General features: G+C 60.1%; 1 protein-coding gene across 1 annotated transcript in view; it reads left to right on the top strand.

The window, feature by feature from the left end:
• The first annotated feature begins 229 nt into the window (after window positions 1–229).
• Window positions 230–27,583, top strand: part of GRAMD4 (GRAM domain containing 4) — a 76,708-nt gene continuing 49,354 nt past the window's right edge. The window contains exon 1 of the mRNA XM_082851041.1: window positions 230–405. Coding sequence (XP_082707167.1) covers window positions 377–405 — 29 coding nt within the window. The 5' untranslated portion in view covers window positions 230–376. The remainder of the gene's footprint in view (window positions 406–27,583) is intronic.

Raw genomic sequence — 27,583 nt, forward strand, 5'->3', positions numbered from 1 at the left:
GCCGACTGCCCCGAGGGCGCGCAAGGAGGGGCGCGACTCCTTTAAGGCGCGGCGGGGCGGGGCGGGGCTTGCCAGCTCAGGTCGTGGGGCGTGGCGTTGGGCGTGGCGGTGAGGGGGCGTGGCGTTGGGCGGGGCGGAGCGCGCGCGGGGCGGGGCGGCGGCTGCGCAGGCCGGGCCGGGGGCGCGCAGATTTCGCGCAGCGGGACGCGAGCGCGCGACCTGGCGCCGCCGCCGCCGCCGCCTCCGCCTCCGCGCTCGTGGCCGGGACCCGCGGGGCCGCCTCCTCCGGGCTCCCCGGCGCCGCTCGGCTCCCGGGCGGGCGGCAGGTGCAGCGCGGCCGGGCGGCTGGCGAAGGGGGCTTCGAGGCGACGGTTGGATGAGAGGTGGCCCCGGTCTCCGCGCAGGGTAAGCGGCGCGCGTGCGGACGCCCACACAGACCTCGGCGGACACACGGACAGGCTCCCCACGGGGGCCGGCCGAGCCGCGACCCCGCGCGCTCGTCCACGCTCTCCCGGCGCCCGCAGCCAGCGGCCCTCCTAGCAGGGCCCCGCGCGGGCGCGCCCCGCATACACGCCCCCGGGTCCCGCGTTGGCCTGGGCGCGCCGCGGCCGCGGCGTCTCCTGGCCCGCGTTGTGCCGGGCTGGCCAGGGAGAGGAGGACGTCCCGTGGGCGCGGGGCCTGAGGTGGGCTGGTGGTGGTGGGCAGGGCGGGGGTCGCCGCGGCCAGGCTGGGGCACGGGCGGGCTCGGCAAATGTCGTCTTCGCCACTCACTCCTTGGGGACAGGAGAGGAGGAGGGAGACCCCGGCCGCTGTGACCCCAGAGACGACCCCGCTAGAAAGTTGTGGGCGCTCGTCCTCCTCCCCGCACCCCTCCGTTCGCCCTGTCCCCTTTCCCTTTGTTTGGGACTTTTAGCTGGTGGGGCTCTGCTGGGGCCCAGCCCCGCGTGCAGGCACGGAGGAGAGGTGTAGTGCAGCAGCTCCCAGCCCGCGGCCCCCGCCTGCCCAGAGCAGGCCCTGCGCCCCCGTCCAGGCCTGGCCTACCACCGGGGGAGGGAGGAGAGTCGGAGCCGGGCGGGCTGCTGCACCTGTCTGGGCAGGGAGGCTCTGGCAGTAGGAGCAGCGGCCCCGGCCAGGGCCATAGACCTGAGGGGGTACCCCTGGAAGCTGAGTCCACCCTGGGGCTGTTGCCAGCCCTGCATTTCCGGAGGCGGGGAGGATTCAGTTTGGGCGACACCTTCTGCAGGATGGGTTTCCCTTCTTGTCTTCCTAGTGAAGGCTGGGGAGAAAAGACAGAGTTCTGAGCATCTCCCCCCCACAAAAATGGAGGCTTCTGAGCCCCAGCGCTCATCGCAGCGCAGCCCTAGGGGTAGTTTCAGGCCTGGGCCTGGCAGGGGCAGGGCTGTGCAATAGTTAAAGAGAGGAATTTGGAGCCTTGCCTCCGTCACACATCTGTTCGGTGACCTTGGGCAGGAAGGCCTTGAGCCGTCTCATGCCTCAGTTTCCCCACCAGTAAACGGGGAGGGGGGCTGACAAGAGGATTAGATGATGTGATACAGACCCCCCCCACCCCCCTCCCCGACGGGACACACCTAGGGCAGAGAGCAGAACACCCTGGAGAGGCCAGCGGTGCCCTTCGCCCCCTGGCGGCTGTTGATTTCCTGACTCTGCCCCACGTGTCCCAGGCCCATCTGGGGACGCACAGTCTGGCTGGGTGAGTGTGCTCCAGTTGTTGCCCTTGTCCCCTGCTGGGGTGGAACCACATCCCACAATGTTAGCTGGGACCCCTCGGATCAGGGACCTCATTAAACCTGCCCCTCCTTCCTGTTGCAAACCCCTCTGAAAACTCCCTGCCTGGCCCAGGTAAGGGGCCTGGCCTGCCTGTCCTTCCCTCTGTCTTGGCTGTGATGTTGATCCTTCTGCAGCACTGTGACCACGGGCAGGGGTCTTGAACCTGCAGGCTGCCCAGTGCTGGACTCCTATTTGGGGGGGGGGGTGCCAGCTTGGTCCTGGGGACCAGGAGGTAGGGTTCCCTGAAGCCTCTAGACGGCGCCACCCCCTCTCTGCCCTTCTTTCCTGTGGGCTGCCTTGGCTCATAGGGTGTGGTTGTCCCAGAGGTGCGGCCTGGGGACGGTCAGGGCCTGTCCCTTTGCCGTCTGCCTGCCTGCACTCGGGAAAGGCATTTCCTGGAAACTGAACAGGAAGGTCTCAAAGTGTGGTTTGCTTGGCCCTGGCCGCCTTAGTCTGTGTCTTCCACTGAGTTGGGTGGGCAGGGGCCCTTCATGCAGGGAGAACCTGGTGGTCTCTCCAAGCTGCCAGGCTGTGAGGCGCTCCTCGTATCTGTCCAGCCAGAGTGGGTGTCAGGACCCCCCCCGATGGTCGCCAGCTCCGTGTGACCTCTGCTTCCCCTGCCCTCCCCGGGCCTCACCTTCACCAGCTAGAAATGAGGAGAATCAGGCCCGTTTTTCCTGAATCACCACTTCTGCTGTACAATAGAATAGAATAGTGGTTCAGGCCCAATGAAAACAAAGTGTTATTAGATTCCAGTGAGGGTGCAGTTGCCAGGGGAGATTGCGAGCCTGAAGCGCGTTTTCTGTTTGTAACAGAGTATCTGAGCGATGTTACAGATGTGACAGAGATACCAGTGCCAGGCGCAGTCGGCATCTCCGTGGAATCAATGTAATCGGAGAAGCGAAGGTCTCCCCTGATGTTTCCATGGTGTGACCCATGTTAGTGGTTGTACCACTGGTACGCTGTCATCTCATGGGCCCTAGGGGACCCCTTCCAGCTCCCCATGCTTCGCAGTTTGGGAGTTTGCCTCCTGAAGCCAGTCGTATCTGAGCTCTGTGCAGGAGTGGGCTTCCCGTTGTGGAGTGGCGTGGCTCCAGCCAGGTCCTCCTTTCTGGGCGCCACTCCCTCTCGGGGACCTGGGCTGGTTTTTCTTCTTGTGGGCCTCTGGCGTTTGGCCCCCTGTGTAGTCAGGATGGAGGGCTCCTGCCTAGTGGCCGTGCTGGGGACTTGCTGAGCGTCTGAGGAGCTCCAGTCAGTGGAGGGCGTGTGCCAGCTGGGGCGGAAGACACTGGTGGTGGCTGTGTGGCTTGCTTGGACAAGGCTGCTGTTCCTGTCGCCAGCAGGAAGGGAGACCATCTTTGTCGAAAGCCGAGTACCCCTGCTTCCTGTGGAGGCTGCTGACAGCCTTGGGGTATGTAGCAGAGCATCCCTCCCCTTAAAGTAGTTAAAAATGAATTGGGGGTAATGAGACGTGGACATTGAGAGTGAGTAATAGGAATACGGATGCCCTTGCCAGGGGAGCAGCTTCTGTTTGTTTACCAGCCCAGACGTGCTCGTGTGACCACCCAGGTGGCACTCGGAAGGCCTTTGCTTGGGACTGGAAAGCCAGCTGGGGGGCCCTTAGGCACTGCAAGGGGTTTAGGTCTGATTTGTCCTTGGCTTTGGGGTGGTGTGGCAATGGGGGCTCTCACTGGGTCTTTATCCTGGGCAGAATCTAGAAAACACCCTTTGTGAAGGGGCTGAGAGTTCAGTTGCTGGCTGGGGACGAGGAGGGGGCCTGCGTCCTTGACGGTGACGAGTATTTTGCGGAGACAGAGTGGCTGAGACACAGCCAGCCCCGCCTGAGGGGCAGCCGGGCCACCTGCTTGGAGCTGGCCGCTGACGGAGGAAGGCAGTTGGTTGACTTGAGAACTTAAAGGCAGGCCGTCCGACTTCTCTTACTGATTGAGATGGAGCAAGAAAGTGAGGGTTTCCCTAATTAGAGAAAACTGTGTTCCTTGAGCCTTTGGGGTCTGCGTGTGGCCTGTACGGGGGAGTCGGGCAGAGACTTTGGACTGTAATTCACCATTAATGACGCTCGCCATCTAAAGGTTATTAAGATCACTTGGCATTTGAGTTATAACCAGGGTTGTGATGATGTTTAAGCCCTGTGATTAAAGCCTCCTGTGGTTACACCGGCAGACAGGAAGGACTGGCCTGTCCAAAGGAAAAAAGAAATTAATAGTAGAAATCACTCAGTATAGTGTCAGGCGCGGTGCTAAGTGTCTTTCAGGCGTTGGCCCTCGTGGTCCTCACAACCTCCACCTTCACGCGGAGGCAGAAACAGGCCCAGAGAGGCAGGCGGCTGTTCTCAGTCCCCAGTTAGTTAAGCAGCAGAGCTGGGATCGGAACTCGGGTTGTTTGGCAACAAAGGCTGTGCTCTTAACCTCACTGCCTCCCTGATAATCAGTTGAATTTCTGGGGGTTTGTATAAGAAACAGAGGAAGTAAATTTACAGTCATGATGAGAAGTCTCTTTGCCATCAAACGTGTGCTTATAGCAAGAGCGTCTCTTATGCTGGGCCTGATGGCATTCCACGCACTTTATATGATTGATTTTCGTAACAGCTGGAGGTCACTGCTATTATTAGCTCCGTCGGCACAGAGAGGTTAAGTAACTTCCCAGAGGCCACAGGCTGGTGAGTGGCAGAGTTGGGTATCTGTTCCTAAGCTGGGTGCTGTATGCAGGGGGATTAAGTGGAGAAAACTCTTGGTCTGTCGCTGTGTGTTCTTGGGCAAGATGCTTAACCCCTCTGGGCCTCCGTTTGGTCACCAGGAAACAAGGGTCTTGGTGTGGAATATAGAAGCCAGAGGCCTGAGAGCTGGCCCTGGCCCGAGCTGGCCGCGTCTGCACTGCCTCCCCCAGGAAGGCCCTGGGTGGGGAGGCCCAACCATTGTAGCTTCCCCCCAGGAAGAGAGTCGTGGTGAAGGGGGCCAGTGCGCCCCAGCACTGGCTGGTGTTGGATGGAGCTGCCCTGGCTGTTGTCGGGGGTGAGGGCTCTGCCTCTCCCAGAAGCTCAGTCCACACCTGGGGAGAGAGACACCTGACACCCTGACACCGGGCACCGCTCGCTCTGTGAAGTGAGGGCGCTCAGAAAGCCCCCACTGCTCTGTCCCTCGGGAACCGGGGCGGGGGGGGTGGTGATGGGTTGCCCTACCCAGAGCCCCCCTGTGCCGCCAAACCCAGCTCAGCTGTGGTGGGAGAACTAGGTGTGCTGGCGCCATGGAGGGCTGCCGTGGCCCGGGGACCCCCAGGGAAACTGCTCAACCCTCTTGCGGTCAGGTCCCCAGCATCGGTGAAGAGGGCTGCCGCCTCTAGTCCTTCCCTGTGGGCAGGGGGTACATGGCACATGAGGCCCTCCCCAGCCCGCCAGCATGGAGTGCGGTGGGGCTCACCTGAGCCCAGCCTGTGCCCCCCTCCCAGGTCAGAGAGGCCCTGCCTTCCCCCGCTCCGCCCCGCAGGTGCTGCCTGCAGGGCTGTACCAGGGATGGCAGACCTTTGTGTCAGGCACGTCTCTGCTCCATCCCCCTTGCTGGGGAGGCCTCCCTCAGCACCCGGTTTATAGAAGTCCCCCCTCACTTGCCCCCCCGCCCCCCACAGCAGTTGTCCTCCCTGGAGGCAGGGGCTCTCTCCCTCTTGTTCTGGTCCTGAGCAGCCCAGAGCAGGGATGAGGGAGGCGCTCCCTGCTCTGCCCTCGGGGGCCACTCTGCAGCCTGGCCTCCAGGGACCAGCAGCTTTGGGTCCTGGGGGCCTGGCTGGGGTCAGCCCACCTGCAGCTGAGCTAAGCTGGGGCTGGGGGAGGGGAGGGGCCCGGCTCCCCAAAGGCGGGGGCAGGCCTGGGCAGTGAGAGAGGTGTGCGTTTGTTTTTTAAACATCGTTATCGAGGCACAGTTCACATACCATGCAATCCAGCCAGGGAGGGTGCCATTCACCGACTTTTAGCATGTCCACAGAATTGTGCAGCCACCACCACAATCTAATTTTAGAACGTTTTCATCACCCCCGTTAGCCATCACTCATTCTCTTTCCCTCTAGCCCCTGGCAACCGCTAATCTGCTTTCTGTCTCCATGGATTTGCCTGCCCTGGACATTTCGTATCAGGGGAATCGTATGCCCTGTGGAGGTTTGGCCCTGCTCTCCTTCACTTAGCGGGACGCATTTTCAACCGTGTGGCAGCGCGTAGTGACAGAGTTGTGCTTGGTGCCTCTCCTGAAGTGTGGCCCCTCTTCCCCAGCACGAGGTGACCCTGGACGACCTTTCTCACCAGTCTTGGTGAGCTCGCCTTGCATCACCTGGCACCCGGGGTCAGAGTTCGTAGCGGCCCCTTCTGTCGCTATGGCTGTCTGAGAACTCTGTGCCGGCACCATGAGCCATTTCATATGACTCATTTTCAGTGGCCTTTGGTACACTTACCATTTATGTGAGCTGCACTCAAGTCACCTCCTCCAGGAAGCCCTCCTAGCCTTCCCATGCCCCCAGGGTTAGGGCCCTTGTGCCTATCATCCTGTGTGATCCTCTGTTTACCTGCCTGCCTTCTGAGCTCCTGGAGAGCAGGGGCCCCGCTTTTCATCTGATTCCTGGCTGGCCTCGTTGGAGACAGTGTCGGGGGGTGAGTGGTTGCAGATGGCAGGGGTGGCGTGTTTGTGAGGCATTGAGTCCCATGGGCTCTCTTACTGGCTGCCCCGCTATTTCTTTTCCTCGATTATCCTTGAAACTGTACTGTCTGTGTCCTCTGGATCACCTCAAGGGCAGGCCCGGGTCTGGCTCTGGGTATCCTGGACGTTCAGGCAGAGCTGCGGAGTGAGCTGAGCCTTGCCGGCCCCACCTCTGCCCTACCTGCCCGCCACGGCCCACACTGGGTGGCAGGCTGGGTTTTTGGTTTTGTTTTACTTCTTTTTTTTCCTAATAATAGACTGTAGTTTTTAGGACAGTTGTAGACTTATAGAAACATTACAAAGAAAACACAGAATTCTCATATATCTGTCCCTCCCCATGGTTTCTCTTATTATTACCATTTTACTTTAGTGTGGAACGTTGTTATAATTAATTAATGGACCAATATTGATTTTTTTTTTTGCGGTATGCGGGCCTCTCACTGTTGTGGCCTCTCCCGCTGCGGAGCACAGGGTCGGGACGCGCAGGCTCAGCGGCCATGGCTCACGGGCCCAGCCGCTCCGCGGCACGTGGGATCCTCCCGGACCAGGGCACAAACCCGTGTCCCCTGCATCGGCAGGCGGACTCTCAACCACTGCACCACCAGGGAAGCCCAATATTGATAATTATTAACTGAAGTCTGCAGTTTATTCAGATTCCCTTAGTTTTCACCTAATGTCTTTTTTCTACCCCAGGACACCGTACTACATTCAGTTGTCATGTCTCCTTTGGCTCCTCTGGGCTGGGACAGTTTCTCAGGCTTTTCTTATTCTTGATGACTTGACAGTCTTGAGGAGTATTAAGGACATTGCAGATCGCTCTCCACTGGAGTTTGGACAGTTGGAAATGCCCTGCTGGAATTCGGATGTTTCTCTCCGGGTTAGACTGGGGTCGTGGATTTTGGGAGGAAGGTCACAGAGGTGAAGAGCCCTCATCCCATCCCCTCAGGGCACTGATCCCTGTGATGTCGGCCTAGGTCATCTGGCTGATGTAAACTTACTCTTTTCCGTCTGTCCGTGCTGTCCTCCTTGGAAGGAGGTCAGGATGTGCAGCCCACACGTAAGGGGTTTGAGGGTGGAGTGCCTATAAACAGTTTGGAATCTTCTGAATGGGGGACTTGCCTCGTCTCCCCCATTTCTCAGTTTATTCAATCATGTTTTACGTCAGGATCGATTCACGCCTCCTTATTTTATACCTTGAGTTACGGTGCAGTTCCACTTTCCTTATTCTGTTGGTCAGACTGTTCCAGCCTTGGCCGCTGGGAGCTCGTTCAGGTGGTTCCTGAGTTCAGTTGACGTGCCCCTGTCACGTGGGGTGATGTGGACGCATCCTCACTTCCTGGCACTATGGGTGCTCCCAGCCCTAGAATCAGCCAGTTCTCCCAGGAGCCTGGGTCCTTTTACTGGAGTATGGTTTTAGAAACCAAGATCTGGGCGCTGGGTGTGCTCGTGGCTGCTGGGGTCTCATTGCTCTGGGCCCGCTCTGCTGGCAGAGCAGAAATGCACACTGTGGATATGCACACGTCTGTAAGTACTTCTGTGTGTAACCGTCTGTGTTAATACATTAAGTAATATATCAAGTGAGATGTGAGTTCATCCTAGTGATATAACCTATGGTCCTTACCGTGTTATAACCTATATATAACTGTATACAGGGTGACTGTATAACCTATAGTCCGTACTGCGCCCCTCGCTGATCGGTTTCCATTCCAGCAGTGGGAAACTGGGCTTCCCCCATTTGCCATCGTTTACTTGATCGTTCAGTTCCAGTGTAGCTGCAGAGTAGGATCAGACTGTTACCGCCGCCCCCTGGGAAGTGGCTTCATGGGCCAGAGTGCTGTGTGCCTGTGTGGCTCATTACTCCCCTGGGTTCTTGCTGTGCTGTTGGGACGGGCGCTGATAGGTGTTCTCTGCACGGGCCCTGCAGAGGCTGGGGGGGCCGCCGCCTCCCTGAGAAGGTCTGTGACCTGCAAGGAGAGAAGAAGAGAACTGGGGGGCTCCTCGCTGTGCCTGGTCACCCCAGGCCTGTGGGGATGGGCACAGACGTGGCATCCCTTTGAAATTTGAAAGCGGGGCTGGCTTTGAACACACCCTGGAGGCCCAGCCTCGGCGGCAAGAGGAGGAGGGCTGCCGGCGGGACCCTTTGGAGCTCAGACACACCTTTGACTCAGATCCTGGCCCGTGAGTTCCCTGACCTCCTCGGAACTCGCACTGCAGCGGGGAGGGGCAGCTCCGACCATGGTTCTTTGGAGCAGGGCTGGAGGCCGGAGGCCGGGCTCCTTTCTGGAAAGGAGAGAACTGGGCGAGTTCTGCTCTGGTTCACTCGGGGCCCCATGCCGGCTCCCGTTTCTGTCCGCATGTGTGTGGGGTCTGGCGGGGGGAGGGCTTCAGCTGGAGGCTTCAGAGCAGGTGGGACAGGGAGAGGCAGCAAGGTGCCCACCGTTTTAGGGCCGAGTTGGTGGGCAGGGGCGGGCACCCTGGACCCAGGGCCGAGGAGACCTGAGAGCAGGCACGGGCAGGGCTTTGCGGGGTTTGTGCTTCAGAGGAAAGCGGCGGCCACCTGGGCGGGCTTGGAAGACGCCTGGAACCGCGGTTGTCCCTTCGTGCTCCTGCCCTTTTGAGATAAGATGGGGGGGAGGGTCAGTGGACGGGACACCGGCTGGGCCTCAGCGGCTGGCCCAGCGCCTGGGCTCCCGTGTGCCGTGTGTCGTGGGCCAGGTTCCGGGTTTCTGAGGGTGGCATCCACGATGGCTGTCGCTTTGAGTGGCCCACAGGTGACGGAGCAGCGGCGGGAGCTGCCATGCTGACCGCACCGCCTCTGTGCCTGTGAGGAGGTGCCGTGTACACTGTGCCGTCTACACTCGTGGGGAGGTTCTGTTCACACGGTACTGTCTACACGTGTGGGTCACCATGCTGCCCTCCCTGGGACCGGCTGGGGCTGGCGTGGGCTCAGTTTATTGAAGGTCATCTCCTGTCCAGGACTCCTGGAGGCCCAGCTGGCGTGTGGCCCACCTCTGCTGGGGCAGGACTGGGCTCTGGGCCGCGCTGGGGGAGCCATGGGACACGTGGCTGGCTGTCCTGCCCCAGCTCAGGCTTTCGGCCGGGCATCCTGAAAGCCCTCGTCTCCCTGCTGTGGGGCTGGGGCCTCACTGAGGTGGTACCCCGTCTCCCCTGGTCCTGTGCGGGGAGCCCCAAGGAAGCGGGGGTGGGGGTGGGTGAGCCTTCCTGGGAGTGAGGCTCACCTGCCCTGTTGGAGGCCACCTGCCGGCCGGGTCTCCTTGCGCGCCCTGACCCCCCCCCCACTGGGTGCCCCCCACCCCAGGTCCTTGCTGTGCCACAGCCGTCCCTCCTGCTTTCTGGGTTGATATTTGAGGGTCTGCTGGGTCCCCGTGACGGCCGCAGACAGCTGCTGGGAGATGCTTGCCTGGAGATGAGCTTCCCCGTCTCTGGTTGCAGAGCTTCGGGGTGACGGGGATCGCCATCCGGGGCAGGGTCTTTATGGTGCGGGTGGCCGTGCTGCACTGCTGGGCTGAGCCCCGTCTGACCAGTGATGGACCGGGGGGCAGGGAGTGGGGAGTGCTGCGGCCTAGACGGCTTCAGGCGGGGCAGAGCCAGGAAGATGCGTGTCAGTGGTGGCCTCCGGCGGGAGTTTGGCGTCTAAAACTCCGAAGCAACTTGAGTCGTTGAGAAAACACACAAACCCTCAGTATCACCAGAATCTCCCTCTTAGAAGAACCGGATCATAACACCCCGCCCACGGGGTGGCCGCACAGTCCACACGCTGACGGTCGTGTCTCATCTTCCAGCCACTGCTGAGAAGCCAGCGAGGTGTGTGAATCGTCTCGCAGGTGCCGTGTTCCAGAGGCGGAGCTGCCGCAAGTGGCGCCGCCCCTTGTCTCTGCAGGCGGAGCCTTGCCGTGCGCTCCTCCCAGACCCCCGGGCGCGTCCGTGGGGTCCTTTGCTGGCTTCAGCGTCCAGGTCAGATGTCCAGGGACTGGTGTCCGCAGCCCTTTCCCTAGTCCATCCAGAGAGGAAGGTCAGGAACGAGACAGGTGGGCTGGACAGGAGGCCCCCCTGAGGACCTGTGGCCGATGCTGCCTGCGGAGGGTGGTCAGCGGGGGCGTGCCCCCAGGCCCTGCCCGGCCCTGTCCTGTTGGGCGAGCCCGTCGCAAGCGTGCTGAGCCCATCCTGGATTAGGAGGAAAAGCGGTGTTTTGTTCCACAGCCACTGCTTAAGAAAGCCGGGGGATGTGTGGATACGTCAGCCCCTAAGAGTGGAGGGCGGTGGGGGGGGGCGGGTAGGTCTGGAGGGGAGGGGTGGCAACGGGGACCCAAGGAAGCTGGACCTGGAATAGAATTTGAAGGAGTGAGGGTCACTGGCGGTCATCCTCCTTAGCGCCCAGCCTGCCCAGCGGTGGAGGCTGCAGATGTGTGACTTCTCTGCTGCCGAGCACATTTGGGGGAGAGGAAGTGAAATATGAGTCAGCAGGCAGAGAGCCCTGGGCACGAGGGCGGGAGGGCGGCGGAGCTGCTGGCCCACAGACAGGAGGGGAGGCAGGGCTGGAGGAGCCAGCCTGTCCCGCTGCTCCCGCCCTGGCAGCCTGTGTCCCTCCTGGGAGGGCCTGGGGCAAGGCGGTGGGCTGTCACATTCTAAGCTGGACATCTAGGATTGTGACTCCCAGGGTGGGCGGGCCCCCGGGACACAAGCCCCTGCGACCCTCATCTGCTGGCAGGTGGGGAGGGCGGAAGGAGGGAGTGGGGGAGGGAGCAGGGCTGGGAATCCTCATGACCTAGCAGGACACCTGGGGGAAGGCGTGCTGGCAGCGCCAAGAAGGGAGGTTGAGGTCCCGCTCTGTCTGCCTTGGTGAGAGGCCGGCCGGACAGGTTCTCTGCAGGCTGGGGTTTGTGCTGCTGTCTGTGGGCGGGCGGGCTGGAAGCAGGAAAAGGAGAGACCTGGCCTCTCGCCAGCCACTGTCTAAGCTTTGGAACGGCCTCCCACCCGATGTGGCCGCCTCTGCGTTCGGAGAATTGGCCATCTTGAGATGCGCCCGGGATGGGGAAGGGAGGTAAGCCCTGGATGTCGGGGACCCTGCCTCACGTGGCCCACAGGGACAGTGTGGTGGGCCTGGGCTGGTTGGGGGACATGGGAGGGCTGTCTGAGGATGCCCCTGGGAGAGGATGAGCCCAGTTGCTGGTATCTAGACACGTCTGGGCGCCAGGGGATGTACGTGGGTGGCTGCCACCCCGGAAAGGGCCACCTTGTCCCCACTTTGCAGGTGAGCAAGTGGGAGTCGGGGGGTGGGGGGACCCAGTAAGTAAGTGGCTGGCAGCTCGCTGCTTGCAGGGCCCACACCCTTGTCCATGGCCCACCTGCCCTCTCGTCGGGTTTATTTAAGTGTTTTCAGAGGTCAAAGCTGTCGCCCTGATACGCACCTGTGGGCCTCACGTGGACCCTTAACCCCTTGTGCCAGGCCCATTCCTCAGGGCTCTGGGTGGCCCACCCCCTCCAGGTGTGCGCCCGAGGGCCTCACCACCTCCCGCACCCCTCAGGGAGGCTGTTCTCAACACCCGGGTTCTACGGTTGCACATGCCAGACCCCCTGAGCCCCTTACCCGGCCCCGCCACCTGGCATGTAATGTGTGGGGATGGGTCTCCCGCACTAGACCCTGAGCCCCTTGAGGGCAGGCCTGGGCCAGTGAGGCTGGGTGATTCCAAAGGTCGCTGTCACCCACCTACTGTGGCCTGGGTAGCTGAGCCACTGGCAGTCAGCAGGGCCTTGAGGTGTCTCCACCGCCCTTGGTGGCCTGCACAGGCCTCGGGCCCTTGGTTCCTTCCCAAGGCAGGCGGGCCTGAGCAGGGAGCCTGGCTCGCGCAGCTCTCGGGGCGCAGGGACCATCCCCCACCCTGTCTTGGGAGGCCTGTCCCATGCCTTTCTGTCTGCCATGTGTGTCTCTCCAGGAGCTGCAGGGCACCTCCGGAGAGCTGAGAAGGCCGCTGGGGGGGGTGGGGGACTCCTTAACCCCCAGGGGAGGTGACCCTGGGGGGCTGGGACATCACTGTCACTGTGTATGTGACCCAGGCCCGGGGTTGCCGATGCGGTTGCCGGTCGGTGGGCGTCAGCTGTTGCTCAGGACTGGGCTGGCTTAGGCAGCTTGATGGGGGAGGGGAGGGAGAAAGAAGCCGGCGGCTGCGGGGGAGAGGCCTGGATCCTGGGGGCAGGGGCGGGAGAGGCTGGAAGGGCGCACCCGCAGCGTCTGTGTGAGGACAGCTGAGGGTGATGGTGAGGCTTCCGGTTTATTTTTTTATTTATATTTTTTTACTTTTTGGCTGCACTGCGGGTGGCACTTGGGATCTTAGTTCCCCGACCAGGGATCGAACCCCTGCCCCCTGCAGTGGAAGCTCGGAGTCTTAACCATTGGGTCACTGGGGAAGTCTCGCGAGGCTTCCAGTTTAGAAAAGCGGCTGGAGAAGGCAGGGGCCTGGAACGGGAGCCGGGTGCCTGGAGCTGACGGGCCCGGGCAGGTGACTGCTTCTCTGGCACGTCCTCCCTCATCCAGGGCCAAGGTGGCCGTGAAATCCCTCTTCCTCGTGCGTTCTCCGATTCAGGACTTAACTGCTGCTGCATCAGCAAATGGACTGTGGTTTGACTCCACGTTTTCCAAAGCTAAGCAGGGCCCAGGCTGACGTCCCTGGTTAGGTCCCCCACAAGTCCCGAGTTCCCTCCCCCCACCCGCCCCTGCAGCCGACAGTTAGCCATGGCCATGGAGAGATGGGGGGGGGTCCGTTGGCATCGACCGGACAGTGTAACCGTGGGCTCCGTGAGGGCTGACAGGGACCGTCTCACTCGTTCCCGTGGTGCCCAGCGCTTGGCCTAAGGCATCGGAGCGTGTTTGAGGGGAGCCTGCTGATGCCCGTCCCCCGAGGTCCAGCGCCACTCCTCCCCCGCCCCCCCCCGACTTGAGTTGACCGTCCGTCTCCTTTTAAGTTTCGCAGGTGTGTATCTTTGATAACTGACCACTTAATTGTGTGATTAAAAACAGTGAAGCGAGTTGTTTGCACCGCGTGGTAGTGAGGATGCTGAGCCCCAGCCTCACGCTAAGTGGGTCACTCCCAGCGGGGGGCGGGCTGGGTTCTGTTTCTCTCCTGAGTGTTTTCGCTCTTCGCTTGGATCGGATCGGACCAGGGAGGAGCTGCATCATCCTACACCAGCAGGAGACTCGAGTTCAAAGCAGCTTTCCATCCTGAGAGTCTTTGCATTCCACCGCTTATGTTTATGGGGACCAGCCCTCCACTGGCTTTTATAAACCCGCTCTCCCAGGATGTGGCCGGCACCACGGAGGGTGCTGCCGGCCTCCTGCCTGTTGCCTGTCGCTGGTTCTGCATATAGAGGCTGGCCCTGCTGGGCTAAGTTTAAAACTCCTTGGCAATAAGGGCTTCCCCGGTGGCGCAGTGGTTGAGAGTCCGCCTGCTGATGCGGGGGACACGGGTTCGTGCCCCGGTCCGGGTAGATCCCACATGCCGCGGAGCGGCTGGGCCCGTGAGCCATGGCCGCTGAGCCTGCGCGTCTGGAGTCTGTGCCCCGCAACGGGAGAGGCCACAACAGTGAGAGGCCCGCGTACTGCCAAAAAAAAAAAAAAAAAAACCTCTTGGCAATAAAGAGGGCCTATTATGACCTATTTATCAAGTGTTTCAGAATCACTTCCATGAATATTTTGTCCTAAATTCTGTATAATTAGAAGATATAAACCCTACTCTGGGATTATTTTTGTGCACCAACATAACCTAAATTAGAACTCTCTCCATGTAGGTTTTTAAAAAAGAAATCATTGGGACAAAAAAACATAAAGGAATTGATTTTATCTTCACTGTTCTCAAATGCTTGAAAATACTGTTTCTGCCGAAGAAACCTGGAAACCTTGTTGACTGATTTGTAGACCCTTTCCCTTCACCGAGAGCAGAAGGTCAGTCTTTTGGAACAGATGTTTGAAGCGTCCCCATGAGTTCTGACTTGAGGCGGAGGAGCCGTGGCTGGATTTCCACCTGCCAGCTCTCTCCCCTCAACCTCGGGTTCAGCCAGAAGCTTCACCCCAGGTGTGCCTGGCTGTGTGCGCTCTTCACGCGAGGCCTTCAGACGGATGCAGAGGACGGATCTGTGGCCCTTGTCCATTTAGCAGATGTTCTTGGGGCTTCTTAGCTGCTGGGCCGCCGCATGCGGAGGGCAGGTTGCTAGATGCCAGCAGTGTCCGTTAGAGGAACATCCCTGGGCGGGGAGGCAGGTGTGGGGCTGGCGCCGCCCTACGTGGCCGAGTTTCCGGAGCAGCATATATGGGCTTGGAGCAGACTTTTAAGGGGAGACTTAGGGGCTGAATCTTGTTTTTTTCATATTTTTGGACCTCAGGTGCAACGAATTGGAGAAGCCATAGTCCTTGGGTCATGGTGTGCAGCCTTCAGTGGTCCTGCAGGAGCCTCTTTTCTGTTTAGTTATTTTTTTAAAAATATTTATTTATTTATTTATGGCTGTGTTGGGTCTTTGTTGCTGCACACGGGCTTTCTCTAGTTGTGGCGAGCGGGGGCTACTCTTTGTTGCGGTGCACGGGCTTCTCATCGCGGTGGCTTCTCTTGTGGAGCACAGGCTCTAGGCACGTGGGCTTCAGTAGTTGGGACACGCGGGCTCGGTAGTTGTGGCTCGCAGGCTCTAGAGTGCAGGCTCAGTAGTTGTGGCGCATGGGCTTAGTCGCTCCGCGGCACGTGGGATCTTCCCGGACCAGGGTTCGAACCCGTGTCCCCTGCGTTGGCAGGTGGATTCTTAACCACTGTGCCACCAGGGAAGTCCTGTTTAGTTATTTTTAATGTAACAGGCACCCTCGAGTTCACCTCCGAAGCACAAGCTAGGGCCTTGCCTATCACCCCCATCACTGAGCCCGAGATCTCAGCTGTGTGCCCCTAGCCTCCGTGCCCATGATCACCAGCTCCAGCTCCCTCGTTTCCTCATGTGCCTTCCTCGGGCCGACAGCCCGCTGTCTCAGTACTGCTGCTTCATCCCTGGGGTCTGACTGGTCCCTGGAGGGTCCTGCTCCCTGCCCCTCTCCTTCTGATTGAATCTTGAAGGACTGGTGGACATGGTCTGGGCAGAGCAGGTGGGATGATGATATTAAAGAGCATTGAAGGCCAGAGCAGGTATGGAAGCACACGAGGGGCCAGGTGTGTTCAGGCATGTGTGGGGTGTAGGGGAGAGGCCAGAAGCAGCCAGAGGAGAGTGGCGGGGGTGTGTGAGTGGGGAGGCTCCCAGCCTCTTGGAGGTAGAGCCTCCCTGGGGGCGGTGAGGAACCTCTGGGGATCAGCCCAGGGAGGGCAGGTGTTTCCAGAGGTTTCAGGTGTAGAAATGGCCTGGGGAGGAGGTCAGGGCTGGTGGTAGAGGCTGGGGCTGCCCTGGTCCTGGGAGAGGAGGGGAAGGTTGTGGGCCCTGCACACCTGGCCTCGTTGGGGTGTCACGGGGGCCTGAGGGGCCGTCAAGAGGCAAAGCTTCCAGGGAAGCGCGTCCTCGCCCCCGCCCGGTGGGGCCCACAAAGCAAGCGCAGAGGGATGTGCCCTTCAGCCCAGAGATGCCTACGCAGGTGTGTTGCCTGCACCTGGGGACTGAGGCGGCAGGTGCAGAGGGCACGTTTGCAAGTGTCAGGGAAGGTGCAGGACGAGGCAAAGAGGGTTCCAGGACAGCGTGAGCGGTGGTCTGGGGGACCGGCTGCTGGGACGGGGCTTTCATGTGGTTGCTTTGGGGGGGGGTCTCTTCTGACTCCGGTGTCCTGGGCTGTGGTTCTGCCTTTAGTGGAGGGTTTCCCACCACTGATGCTCATCTTGCGGCGGGGCCGGTCGGTGCTGCCTGCGTTTCTGGGAAGGGAGGTGATGCCCAGGGCGATCCGGGTCTGGTGGAGGCGCCGGGGTCCCAGAGTGGGGAACCTGAGAGGAAAACCAACTCCCGTCAGGAGGCTCAGCCGCTGGCACGGCCATGGAGGCCCCTCTTCCCGCCTCCGCCCCCCGCCCCCTCCCTGTGTCCATCCCCCAGCCCGAGCCACCCAGGCAGTCGCCAGGGGAGCAGCTCTTCTGGCTGACTGTCCCCTGTGCCATGGGGGGTCCCCTGCCCATGTGCAGAGACAACCCCCAGCCCGCACTGCCCAGGCAGGCGCCGCCCTGCCCGACGGGGGTGAGGGGTGATTGGCCACTTGCCCACAGCCAGCAGCCATTAAATCCTCTGCCCCCTTTTCGAGCTCGTGGCGGGGGAGGGGAGGAGGGGATCGCCTGGGGCCTCACAGCCGGGAAGGCCTCGGCCACTCCCGCGCCCTTTGTGCCGAGCCGAAGTCCCAGGTGGACGGACTCGAGGGAAAGGCCCTTTGTGGAGTTGGTGGGGATCCTGTGTGCGCAGGTCCAGCGCTCCGAGGGGAGGTCGGGGGCCGGGTAGCTGCAGTTTCCCCTCTGCTACTTCTCCCTGGCCTGGCCAGGAGGCCCCCGGGTGCCCGGCCCAGTTCCCCAGGAAGAGACACAGGCTCGGAGTCTTACCTGTTACATCGGGTGATGAGGCCAGAGCTGCCGCTTGCACAGGAGTGAGTGTGATGGGGTGACGGACGTCAGGGCGGCCTTGCCTGCAGGGTCATGGGCCACCTGCCACAGCACGTGTGTGGTAACTGAGGGAGCCTCCCCCTCTCCGTTGGGGGTGCAGCTGGGCCTTTGGGGCCGTGGGGGGGGTGTGCTTGGCAGGGGCTTCCGGGTTCTCCCTCACTTCTCCGCTGAGCCAGTTGATGGGATTTCGTTCCCTTTTGGAGTTGGGAGGTTGGGCCCCATGGGCGGCATTGCTTTGTCATCTCCGGGACCTTTCCCCTGTCACTGAGGCCTCCCGATGCTGCAGGATGGGCTCAGCTACCTCCCTGGGGTGGGACTGGAAACCACCCTTCTCAGTGTTGCCAACCTGTTTATCTGGTTACGCCAGGTCTGCACGCCTGCTTTCGAAGGGTCCTGCCCTCCCCTGGGAATCCAGGGCCGGACCCTGGGGCCCCTTGGCTGCGGACCAGGAGGGGCTCCAGCAGGCGCGCAGACAGAGAGCGTTCCTTTGATGCTCTTGGCATGCTGATCCTGGCAGGAGACCTGCGCAGGCAGAGCTCCGTGAGGGATTGTTTCCGTGGGATGTTGGGTTTTCCCAAAGAGAGGTGCTCTGGAGCCTCCGCCGCGTGTGGGAGTGGGGTGGTGCGCTGAGCTGGGCCCTGGCTTCTGTCTGGAGGAAGCCCACTGAGTGAGCTCTCGGGGTGTCAGGTGGTTCCTGGCAGGGTTTTAATGAGGACGAAGACAAGTCCAGCTTTATTTGCAGGTTATGGTTCTCAGGGCAAGTTTATATGAAATGTAGGTTTTTATCCATTTTATCAGCTTTCACAGCTTGTTTTTCGGATGCAGTGGAACGTGGTACGTTCTCATGAGTTATGGTTTTTAGTTCATTAAGGGTTTGGCAGTGATTGTTTTTATGGTCAGACTTGGATGAAAGTTTTAGTGAGATGCTTGGTTCTCTTCTGCTCTGGTAAGTGGGGACTAGGGACGTGGGCGTGGGGGGTCTGTATCTTGCCCATTGGTTTTTGTTGCCTGACAATTCTTATCAGACAAGGAAGAGAACCTTGTTTGCAGTGCATCCTGACAGGAGACCCTGTTAAGTGTCCCTCCCCTACCCTTTTTTTTAAAAAAAATTATTTATTTAATTTATTTATTTTGGGCTGCATTGGGTCTTTGTTGCTGTGCGCGGGCTTTCCCTAGTTGCAGTGAGCGGGGGCTACTCTTCTTTGCAGTGCGCAGGCTTCTCATTGCGGTGGCTTCTCTTGTGGAGTACAGGCTCTAGGTGCATGGGCTCAGTAGTTGTGGCATGTGGGCTCAGTAGTTACGGCTCACGGGCTGTAGAGCGCAGGCTCAGTAGTTGTGGCTCACAGGCTTAGTTGCCTCACAACATGTGGGATCTTCCCAGACCAGGGCTTGAACCTGTGTCCCCTACATTGGCAGGTGGATTCTTAACCACTGCACCACCAGGGAAGCCCTCTCCCCCCCGCCCCCCCCTTTCTTAAGATGAAATTCTGGTTTGGATCTGATTTGCTGTGCTTTGCTGAGGCTGGATTCAGGCTGCTCGGGGGGGGGGGGGGCCAGGTCGTGGGGTTCTGGTTAGCTGAGCTGCAGGGGGACAGCCTGGGGGGAGGAGCCTGTCCAGAAGGCCACACCCTCAACTGTAAGGTGGGAGGCGGTGGGAAGGGGTGGCTGGGGAGACCCTGTGGTCCAATGTGGGGGGCGAGCAGCACAGTGCTGTGCTCCTCTGAGGGGCAGGAATACCTGATGTCAGAAACAGGAGCTCCCCCTCCCCTCCCCTCCCCCTCCCCTCCCCTCCCCTCCCCCTCCCTCCCTCCCCCTCCCCTCCCCCTCCCCTCCCTCCCCTCCCCTCCCCCTCCCCCTCCCTCCCCCTCCCCCTCCCCCTCCCCTCCCCCTCCCCCTCCCCCTCCCCCTCCCCTCCCCCTCCCCCTCCCTCCCTCCCCTCCCCTCCCTCTCCACTCCCTCCCCTCCCCTCCCCCTCCCCTCCCCTCTCCACTCCCTCCCCTCCCCCTCCCCTCCCCTCCCCCTCCCCTCCCCTCCCCTCCCCTCCCCCCCTCCCCTCCCCTCCCCTCCCCTCCCCTCCCCTCCCCTCTCTCCCCTCCCCTCTCCCCTCCCCTCCCCTCCCCTCCCCTCCCCTCCCCTCCCCTCCCCTCCCCCCTCTCCCCTCCCCTCCCCCTCCCCTCCCCTCCCCTCCCCCCTCTCCCCTCCCCTCCCCCCTCTCCCCTCCCCTCCCCCCTCCCCCTCCCCTCCCCCTCCCCCTCCCCTCCCCCCTCCCCCTCCCCTCCCCCCTCCCCCTCTCCCCTCCCCCCTCTCCCCTCCCCCCTCTCCCCTCCCCCCCCCCCCCTCCCCTCCCCCCTCCCCTCTCCCCTCCCCCCTCCCCCCTCTCCCCTCCCCCCTCCCCCCTCTCCCCTCCCCCCTCCCCCCTCTCCCCTCCCCTCCCCCCTCTCCCCTCCCCTCCCCCCTCTCCCCCTCCCCCTCCCCTCCCCGGCCAGCATAGGATGTGAGGACTGAGCAGGCTTTGTGTGGGCCCCATGTCCTTATCAGCTGTGGGGGCTATGCTATTCCAGGCCTGGACTGAAAGGAGAGGAGTGAATGGGCCAGAGGCCTGAGCCCGGGGAGATGTGTCCCGGGAAGGTGAGAGCGCTCTCACCTGAAGGCTGGTGGGGAGGGTCTGCTGTGAGCTGGGGGGTGGGGGTCACTGGTGGCCCAGTGCTCTGCAGCCCCTGGGGGTGGTGGGCGTGTTGGACAGGAAGAGGGTCCCGGGGACTGTGATGGGCAGTGTGGGGATGGGGCTGGCTGAGGTGTGGGGTCCAGTGGGGACGTCCGGAGACGGAGCGGGTCCCCAGCCCACAGGGAGTGGATTGTTGGGACCTGCGGCAGCAGGTGGGGCTGGGGCTGTTCCTGCGCCTGTGTGCGTTGGTAGTTGCATCGTTAATTATGTAGGATGCAGACGGCCATTGGCTTTTCAGATCGTGAGCCGTTATTTTCATGGTTGTGCTTGGGGTTATTCATTTTTTTTAAGAGTTTATGTCACCTAATGCTGTAACCTGCACTTAACGTGTTCACTCAGTTCTCTGGAAGGTGGGGATGAAAACGTTTCCACAGATCCGCCACCTAAAGCATCATGGCCACACAGGCTGATGGATTCTGCCACGACTGTTCCCCGAAGCAAGTGCACGCTTTGCTTTAATTACCTTTGTGGAAGAGTGACTGTCCGAAGGCTCTCCCTACGTGGGGACTCCTCTGGAGACTGAGGAGAATCCCAGGTGCATCTTGCTGCCAGCGGTGCTTTCTCCCCAGGGAATAGCCAATAAAGTAGATGATTGCAAATCTCATCTTACCTTTAAGGCACCAGCACGGCTTGCTGTTTGCAGAACGATTTGTCACAGGGTCCTGCGGAGAGAGGAGCCCTTTGGCCACAAAATTATTCTTTCCAGAGCATCTGTTTTGGAAATGGACTATTTTACGCCTTGATTTCTCCAGGCCGGCAGTGCCTGTGATCTCGAGAACGCTGCCACTGGCTTGTAACCCTTCCCACAGGTGTCACCTGAGTGCTGGCAGTCTCCTGTTCTCCTAGCGGCAGGATGTCAGGTCACTGTGAGGCTCTCCCCCAAGGGTAGGATGGCTTGGGCCCTCACACCCCCATCGGCCGTGCCCTCTCCTGGTGCTGGGCCTCCAGTCCACGGCCCTCCACCTCCACTGAGGAGGCCAGGCCGGGGCGTGGTGCGGGTGAGAGCCCTGGGCTGCTCTGCACGGCACACTGGGGACCGTGGCTGGGTATAGGAGCCAGGCCGGGCCTGCTGTCCAGCCTGCCGCACGCCCGTGGCCGGCTCTCTGCCTCTCCCCTCACCCAGGGTCTGGGGTTGTGCCCGTGGACACAGCCCCCTGCCGGGGCCCCGCTGCAGCTGCCCAAGGCCAGGGCTGGGGTCATGGGGAGCAGGGGGCTGATGGGGGCGCCCTCAGGGCACGGTGTCCGAGCCCATCCCCGCATCTCTGCCCCAAAGCACTGGAACAGGCCAGGGCTTCTCAGAGTCTGGTCTCGCAACCCCTTTGATCGTGAGTTAGCGAAGTCATCAGAAAGCCTGTTTATGTGGTAGGTAGCCATGGCTCTTTCCTGCGTGAGAAATTAAAACTAAGAAATTTACAAACATTTATTTATCGAAAACTGCCAACTGTAAACCCATTACACGTTCACATAAATAACATATTTTTGTTTTTGAAAAAAATCACTATTTTCCCCCAAAAGGGGAAACTAGTGGTGAAGGGGGCACCTGGTGGTTTTGCAGGCCTTGGCGGGGTCTGGTTAATCAAAGACAGCTGGGTTCTCTGGGCCCCCGCCATCACCCCCATAGCCGGTGGGGCCTCAAGGGGGCAAGTACGGAAAGCAGACGATGTCTGAGGATTGCTGTTAAGTAGATCTGACCTCCTGGGCCCCCTGAGAGGGTCTTGGGGACCCCCAGGGCTCCTGGACCACACTCTGAGATCCAGGAGAGATGTCCCTGCACTGGAGGGTGAGGGCTCTTTTTAAAGTTGTTGGTTTTTTTTTTTCTGTTTTATTTGAACCCTCCTCATTTCTTTTACCTTAAACTTTTAATTTTGAACTTCATTTATGTGGCCTAGTCCACGCATTCAGGAGTTTGTTCAGAAGGGGTTGCAGGCTGCGCTGGGTCCCCGTCCTGCCTGAGTCTACCCACCCCTTCTCCTCAGGACACAGGGGCGGCACCACGCTCCTGGCAGGTAGCAGGCGTACGCACTGGAATGAAACGGCCTCGCCCGCTTGTCGTTCTGCAAGTGTGAGTAGGAGGCGTTCCTGGAAGCGGAAGTGTGGCTTTACTGGATTTTGCAAAATTGCCCTCTGCTCCACTCCTAAGCTGGGGGGGCGCGGGAAGCGGACCCCGTTTGCCTGTCCTGACAGCCGCAAGCTGCGTCTCTGCCAGTCTGTTAGGAAAATGGTTTCCTGATGTAATTTTGATTTGTTTTTCTCTTTGTAAGTGAAGGTTGATTGCCGTTTCGTGTAGTTAAGAGCTGTTTGTTTTCCTTTGCTATGGACCGTCTGTATATCTTGCCCATTTTTCTCCTGGGCTGTTTTCAACATTAGACAAATTAATCCTTCGTAATATGTGCTGCAAATACGTTTTCCAGGGTTACCATTTATCTTTGACTGTTTATGGAGGCTTTCGCCTTGCGGAAATGTGTTTTTGCGTAATCTGTCGTCTCCTTCATCATGTGTCATGTCTTGCTTTGGAAAGGCCCTGCCTGACCCCCAGGTTCTGAGTCCCCCCGCCATGGCCCCCCGGCTCCTTCCCTGCTTTCCTTATTTTACACTCAAGGCTTTGGTCCATTTTGAATTTGTTTCGGGGGGCGGGGTGTGAGGTATGGTTCCAGCATTGTCTTTGCCCACGAAGCTCAGGATGTCCCAGCATCATTTGCTGAATGATGTGTCTCCCCTCTGAGGAGGCCCCTTTGATCCCAGTTAGGTCTGGGTCTGTTTCTGTACATTCTCGTTCGTTCCACGGCTCTGCCGTGTATTCACGTGCTGTCATCGCACTTTTACCTTTGACTGTAGCTGCGTCGTGTTTTATTACGTGGCAGGGCCAGTCTCCCCTCATCACTCTTGCTTTTCAGAATTGTCCCGGCTACTTGGCTGGTTTTTCCTTATAAGCTGTAGACTGAGCTTGTCTTGCTTCCTCTAAAACCTTTTTGTTATTCTTTTTTGCGGTACGCGGGGCCCCTCACTGCTGCAGCCCCTCCCGTCGCGGAGCACAGGCTCTGGACGCGCAGGCTCAGTGGCCGTGGCTCACGGGCCCAGCCGCTCCGCGGCATGCGGGATCTTCCCGGACCGGGGCACGAACCCGCATCCCCTGCATCGGCAGGCGGACTCTCAACCACCGCGCCACCAGGGAAGCCCTTGTTATTCTTTTAAGGGGAATCACATTGTTTATAGATTATTTTAGGGTTTTGTGTGACATTCTCCTCTCCTTTCCTCTCTCTTTATACGTAAATATGGAAAATACACATGACATAATATGTGTAAATAATACTATATACCAATAAATATTTGGTGAAATATACATAAGGTTTACACCGTTTTTGAAATGTACCATTCAGTCGCTTTAAGTACATTCACATTGTACTTAGTGCACAGTTAATGTACACCCACCTTCAGAACTGCCTCATCTTCCCAATCTGAAACTCCCTCCCCAGCCCCGTCCCCCAGCCCCTGGCCCCCACCATCCTTCTTTCTGTCCCTGTGGATTTGACTCCTGTGTGCCTCACATAGGTGGATCATATAGTGTTTGTCTTTTTGTGACCTGCTTGTATCACTGAGCTTAATGTCCTCAGGGTTGTAGCACGTGTCACCGCTTCCTTCCTTTTGAAGGCTGAATAATGTCCCCCTTCTGTAGAGACCACACTTTGTTTATCCATTCACTGGTTGGTGGACACTTGGGTTACTTCCTTGTTGTGGCTGTTGTGCTGCTGTGAACGTGGGTGTACCGGTATCTGTTTGAGTCCCTGCTTTCAGTTCTTTTGGAACACCCAGACGTGGAATTGCTGGATCACGTGCTAGTCCTGTTTTCAATTTGCTGAGGAACTGCTGTGCCGTTTTCTGTAGTCGCCACGGCTGTGGTTTATGCTCCCGGTCGTGCGTGCTGAAAATCAGGCCGGCGCGTTTGCGGAGGATACGGTGAACCCCAGCTCTGCTGCTGACCAGGGGGGACCTCCGAGAGCCTGGCTCCCTGGTCCCGCGAGCAGGTCCCTGAGCAGGACCCGGTGGGCGGGCGGGAGGGACGAGACCCTGGACTCCATCTTCCACCTCCAGTAGCTGTGGTGTCCCTCTCTGAACCTCACTTTCCTCTTCTCATTAAGAAGGGGAGGCCGGGGAGGCCCCATAATAGCAGCAGCTCGTGTTTATTAAGTTCTTAGCACGTGCCAGGCCCAGAGACAAGGCGTGGAGGGGTCGGGGTCCCGGAGGCTGGTGTGGGAGGATTAAGTGAGGTGAGGCCTGGTAGCATCCAGCACGTGCTTGTTTTCCACAAAGTGTGGCTGTTAGTAAAGAGTGAGGTGGGTCATCCTGGGCGATCCCTGCCGTCGCCCCTCCCACTGGTGCATCCGCGCCCTGCATGGGTCCACACCTGCCGGCCCAGTCAGGCCACCCTCTCTCCCCTGCTGTCCCATGCCATGACCCCAGATGAACCCGAGCGCCTTGTCTGCCCCCGCCCGTCCCCAGCGTTTCCTTCTGGCTTGTTATGGCATAGGCGCTCTGTCCAGGGTGCCTTCCTCTGCAGCCCACGGTGGCCTCCTTGGTGCTGTCAGCCCGAGGACTAGCCATCGCCTCCCGCGAGCAGCCTCCTCTGCGTCCTGGTACCGACTGCAGCTGGTGCATAGTAGGTGCTCATTAAACGCCCAAGCAGCTCTGTCCTTACTGTTACTCCTGGATGCCTCTGCTCCAGCCCGCTTACCACTCTCTGTTCCTCATTCCCGCCGGATGGGGAGCCGCGCCGGGGCAGACCCCCGCCCCCTACGTGACGTGCCTCTGGAGCGCTTAGACCCAGCTTGTCTCGTGCCAGCACAGCCCACCTGCCACCTTGCGTCAGCCCAGCCGGGAGATCTGTGTGAGACTGAACTGCCGACCGCGGTGGGCGGTTACCTGGGCAGCACGTGCGGAAAGGACTCGGAGGGTTTGTCTATCTACTTGTCTATTTATTTTTAAATGTTTCTCCTTTGTCACTGGATGTGAGTTTTGCAGCAGAGGCAGAAGGTGCGCCAGCCGGGCACCTCGCTGTCAGGCCCTGCCTGGGGCAGTGTTCCTTTCTTGGCCAGCTCAGCAGGAAATGTGGGTTCCACCTTCTCTGCGCTGGGTGGTGTTTTAAACACAGAAAGCCTGTTGTGGCGGATGTGCTTGACAGCACCCCCCCCCCCGCCCCCCCGTGGGCCCGTAAATGTCCCGGGGCGAGTCTAGCCCCCTCATCCTCAGCTGGGCCAAGTTTCCAAAAAGGAAGAAGTTGCCTCAGGCCAGTGGTTTGGAGGTGCCCCTGAGGCCCTTTTTCCCCGGCGCTGTTTAAGGCCCCGTGCGTTTACCTTGGCGCTGGGTTCACGCAGAGGGACCGGGATGTTCTTTAAAATGTGCCTCCCTCACCCACTGGGGTCCTCTGCCACGCCGCGTGCTGGGCCCGGACGCCAGGGTGGGGACTGGCTGGGATCCCTGCCCTTGAAAAGAGTGATCCGGGGAAGGAGGGAGGTGTGGGGCAGTTGGGGAGCCCTCGGGGGGAGGGGCAGTGCTTGGTACTGAAGTGTGGGTCGGAGGGCTCCAGGCGGGAGGGGTGGGGAGGGCCAGCTCCTCGTTTCCTGAGGTCTTTTTCACTGTGCTGCTTGTCACACCGCAGAGCAAGGGGCCCTTCCTGAGACCTGAGTGTGGATGGTGGCCTCCGGTGGTGGGCTAGTCAGAGCTGGAGGCTGGCCCCTCTGCCTCGGGTGAGATACAGGAGGGGGCGGGGGAAGCCCCGGTACATGGCCCAGGTGGGACAGAAGAGATTGGCTCTCAACGTGTCGGGTTCCCTAGCTCTTCTTTCCTAAAGAAGATTTGATGATGACGAGGCCCACACCCGAGTATGAGAGTGGCAAGGTCACTGGAAGTGGGACCCCAGTGCTGGGTGAGGGCCCAGTTCCCTGTTAGGGGGCCAGTAAGTACTGGGACCCACTCAGTCCTTGTTCTGCTGGGCATTTATCGCCTTGAGACAAGGGGACAGCCAGCCATGGCCCACATCAAAAGTGGCCCGCCCACTGCTCCCTGCTTTCGTAACTATTCTTAATGGCCCAGAGCCACACCTGTTTCATGCTGCAGCAGAGTGAGAACTTGTTACAGGCTGTGTGGCCGCCACACCTAAGACATTTACCGCCAGGGCCCTTTGCAGAGTGGGTTCGCTGAGCCTGCGCGTTCGGTCTGGGGCTGCAGTGCATTTGGAGAAGAGCCTGTTTGCAGACAGCTGTGGGCCAGAGCCTCTCTCTGCTTTCAGGAGCTGGGCCAGGACGCTGGCAGGAAGTCATGACGGATACTGGGAGTCCGGAAGGTGTTTCCTCCCAGCTGTCTCACTGGCTGGATCTTCCCCAGTCCTGGGTGCTGAGAGTGATGGAGAAGCTTGAGAACAAGAATGCTTCCACCAGAAATGAGTTCTGGTGTGCGTTTCCTACTGTTTAGTTCATGTTGCTTGTTCATGCAGCACAGGTTTATACAAACCTAATCCCTAGGTTTTCTTGCTAGCTTTGTTTTGTTTAGATAAATGGCGGTGCGGCCAGTCTGCCGGGCTCCGCACTCGGTCTCTAGGCAGGGGGGCCTGTGGGCTCTCAGACAGCGTGATGGATGCATGAACAGAGGCATGTGCTGGGGAGGGTGGGCGCCTGGGGCAAGCGCAGGCTGGAGCGCAGCGAGGTTGGCTTGTGTTCCTGATGAGGCTCTGACCGCGAGCCTCAGTTTCTCCATCTGTCAGTTGGTTTAACAACAGCTCTTCCCTCGCAGTGTTGTGGCCAGGACGCATGACACCTGGGGTGGGGAGAAGGGCTCGTCGTCCTTCCTGAGGTTTGGGGCCCTGCAGGCTCGGTGCTGAGGATGGCCCTTGCCCTGTGGAGGGCTCCCGCTCCCGCCACAGCACGGGCCGCAGGCCCTCGCCTGGGGCTTCTGTCCAGGGTCCGTGCTCTCGCGAGCCTGGACTGAAGCCCGAGTGCCCACGAGTGGGTCCTCAGGTCGGCACAGCCCACATCTGTGTCAGGTGCCACTCCTGCTTACTGCCGCCTTACAGCCAGGGGGCTGAGGCCTCGGGAGGGCTGGGCATGACCAGCCTCTACACACTCACTCCTGACCCTCTGGGGCTGGTCCGGGGCTGGGGTCAGAGGGCGTAGGTCACGCAGAGCTGGCAGCGCAGCTGAGCCTTGGCGCTTGGTGCTCTCTGAAGCGGCCTCTGGCTTCCCGGGGCCTCTGGTCTGAGCTCTCTGTGTCGCCCGCTGTCTGCAGTCCTCGGAAGCTGGTGATGGCCGGGGGTGGGGGCGGTCTTGGGGCGTCCCAGAGCCTCTTGCCCTCCCTTCCACAGCCCCCTGAGAGTAAAGTGCCGGCGGTCCCGTGGAGGCGGAGAGTAGTGCAGGGTGGTGGCGCTTGCTTGTGCTTTTGGGAAGTGGCGTCTGAGTTTTTCCCATGGTTACCGCTGCTCGCCGGGCGGCCCCTGAGTCCTTCCCCGCACGCTTCACGTCATCCTCTGGCTGCCCTCTGAGCCGGGACTGCCCTTGACCTCTCTGTGTGACCAAGGAAACCAGGGCGTGGAGGTCATGTGACACCTGCAGGGTCAGCAGCAGAGGCAGCGGGGGTCTCGAGACCATCAGGTGACTTAGCTCACGTCCGGAGCCCAGCAGAGCCCACTTGCTCCCAGGGGTGTCTCTGAACACGACAGTACGTAGGACAGTTGGAACCGACCTGACAGGTGACGGTGCCCTGCCCTCCAGCCCTCCAGCCAA

The sequence above is a fragment of the Leucopleurus acutus genome (assembly GCF_964270905.1).
Source record: "Leucopleurus acutus genome assembly, chromosome: 11".
Classification (NCBI taxonomy): domain Eukaryota; kingdom Metazoa; phylum Chordata; class Mammalia; order Artiodactyla; family Delphinidae; genus Leucopleurus; species Leucopleurus acutus.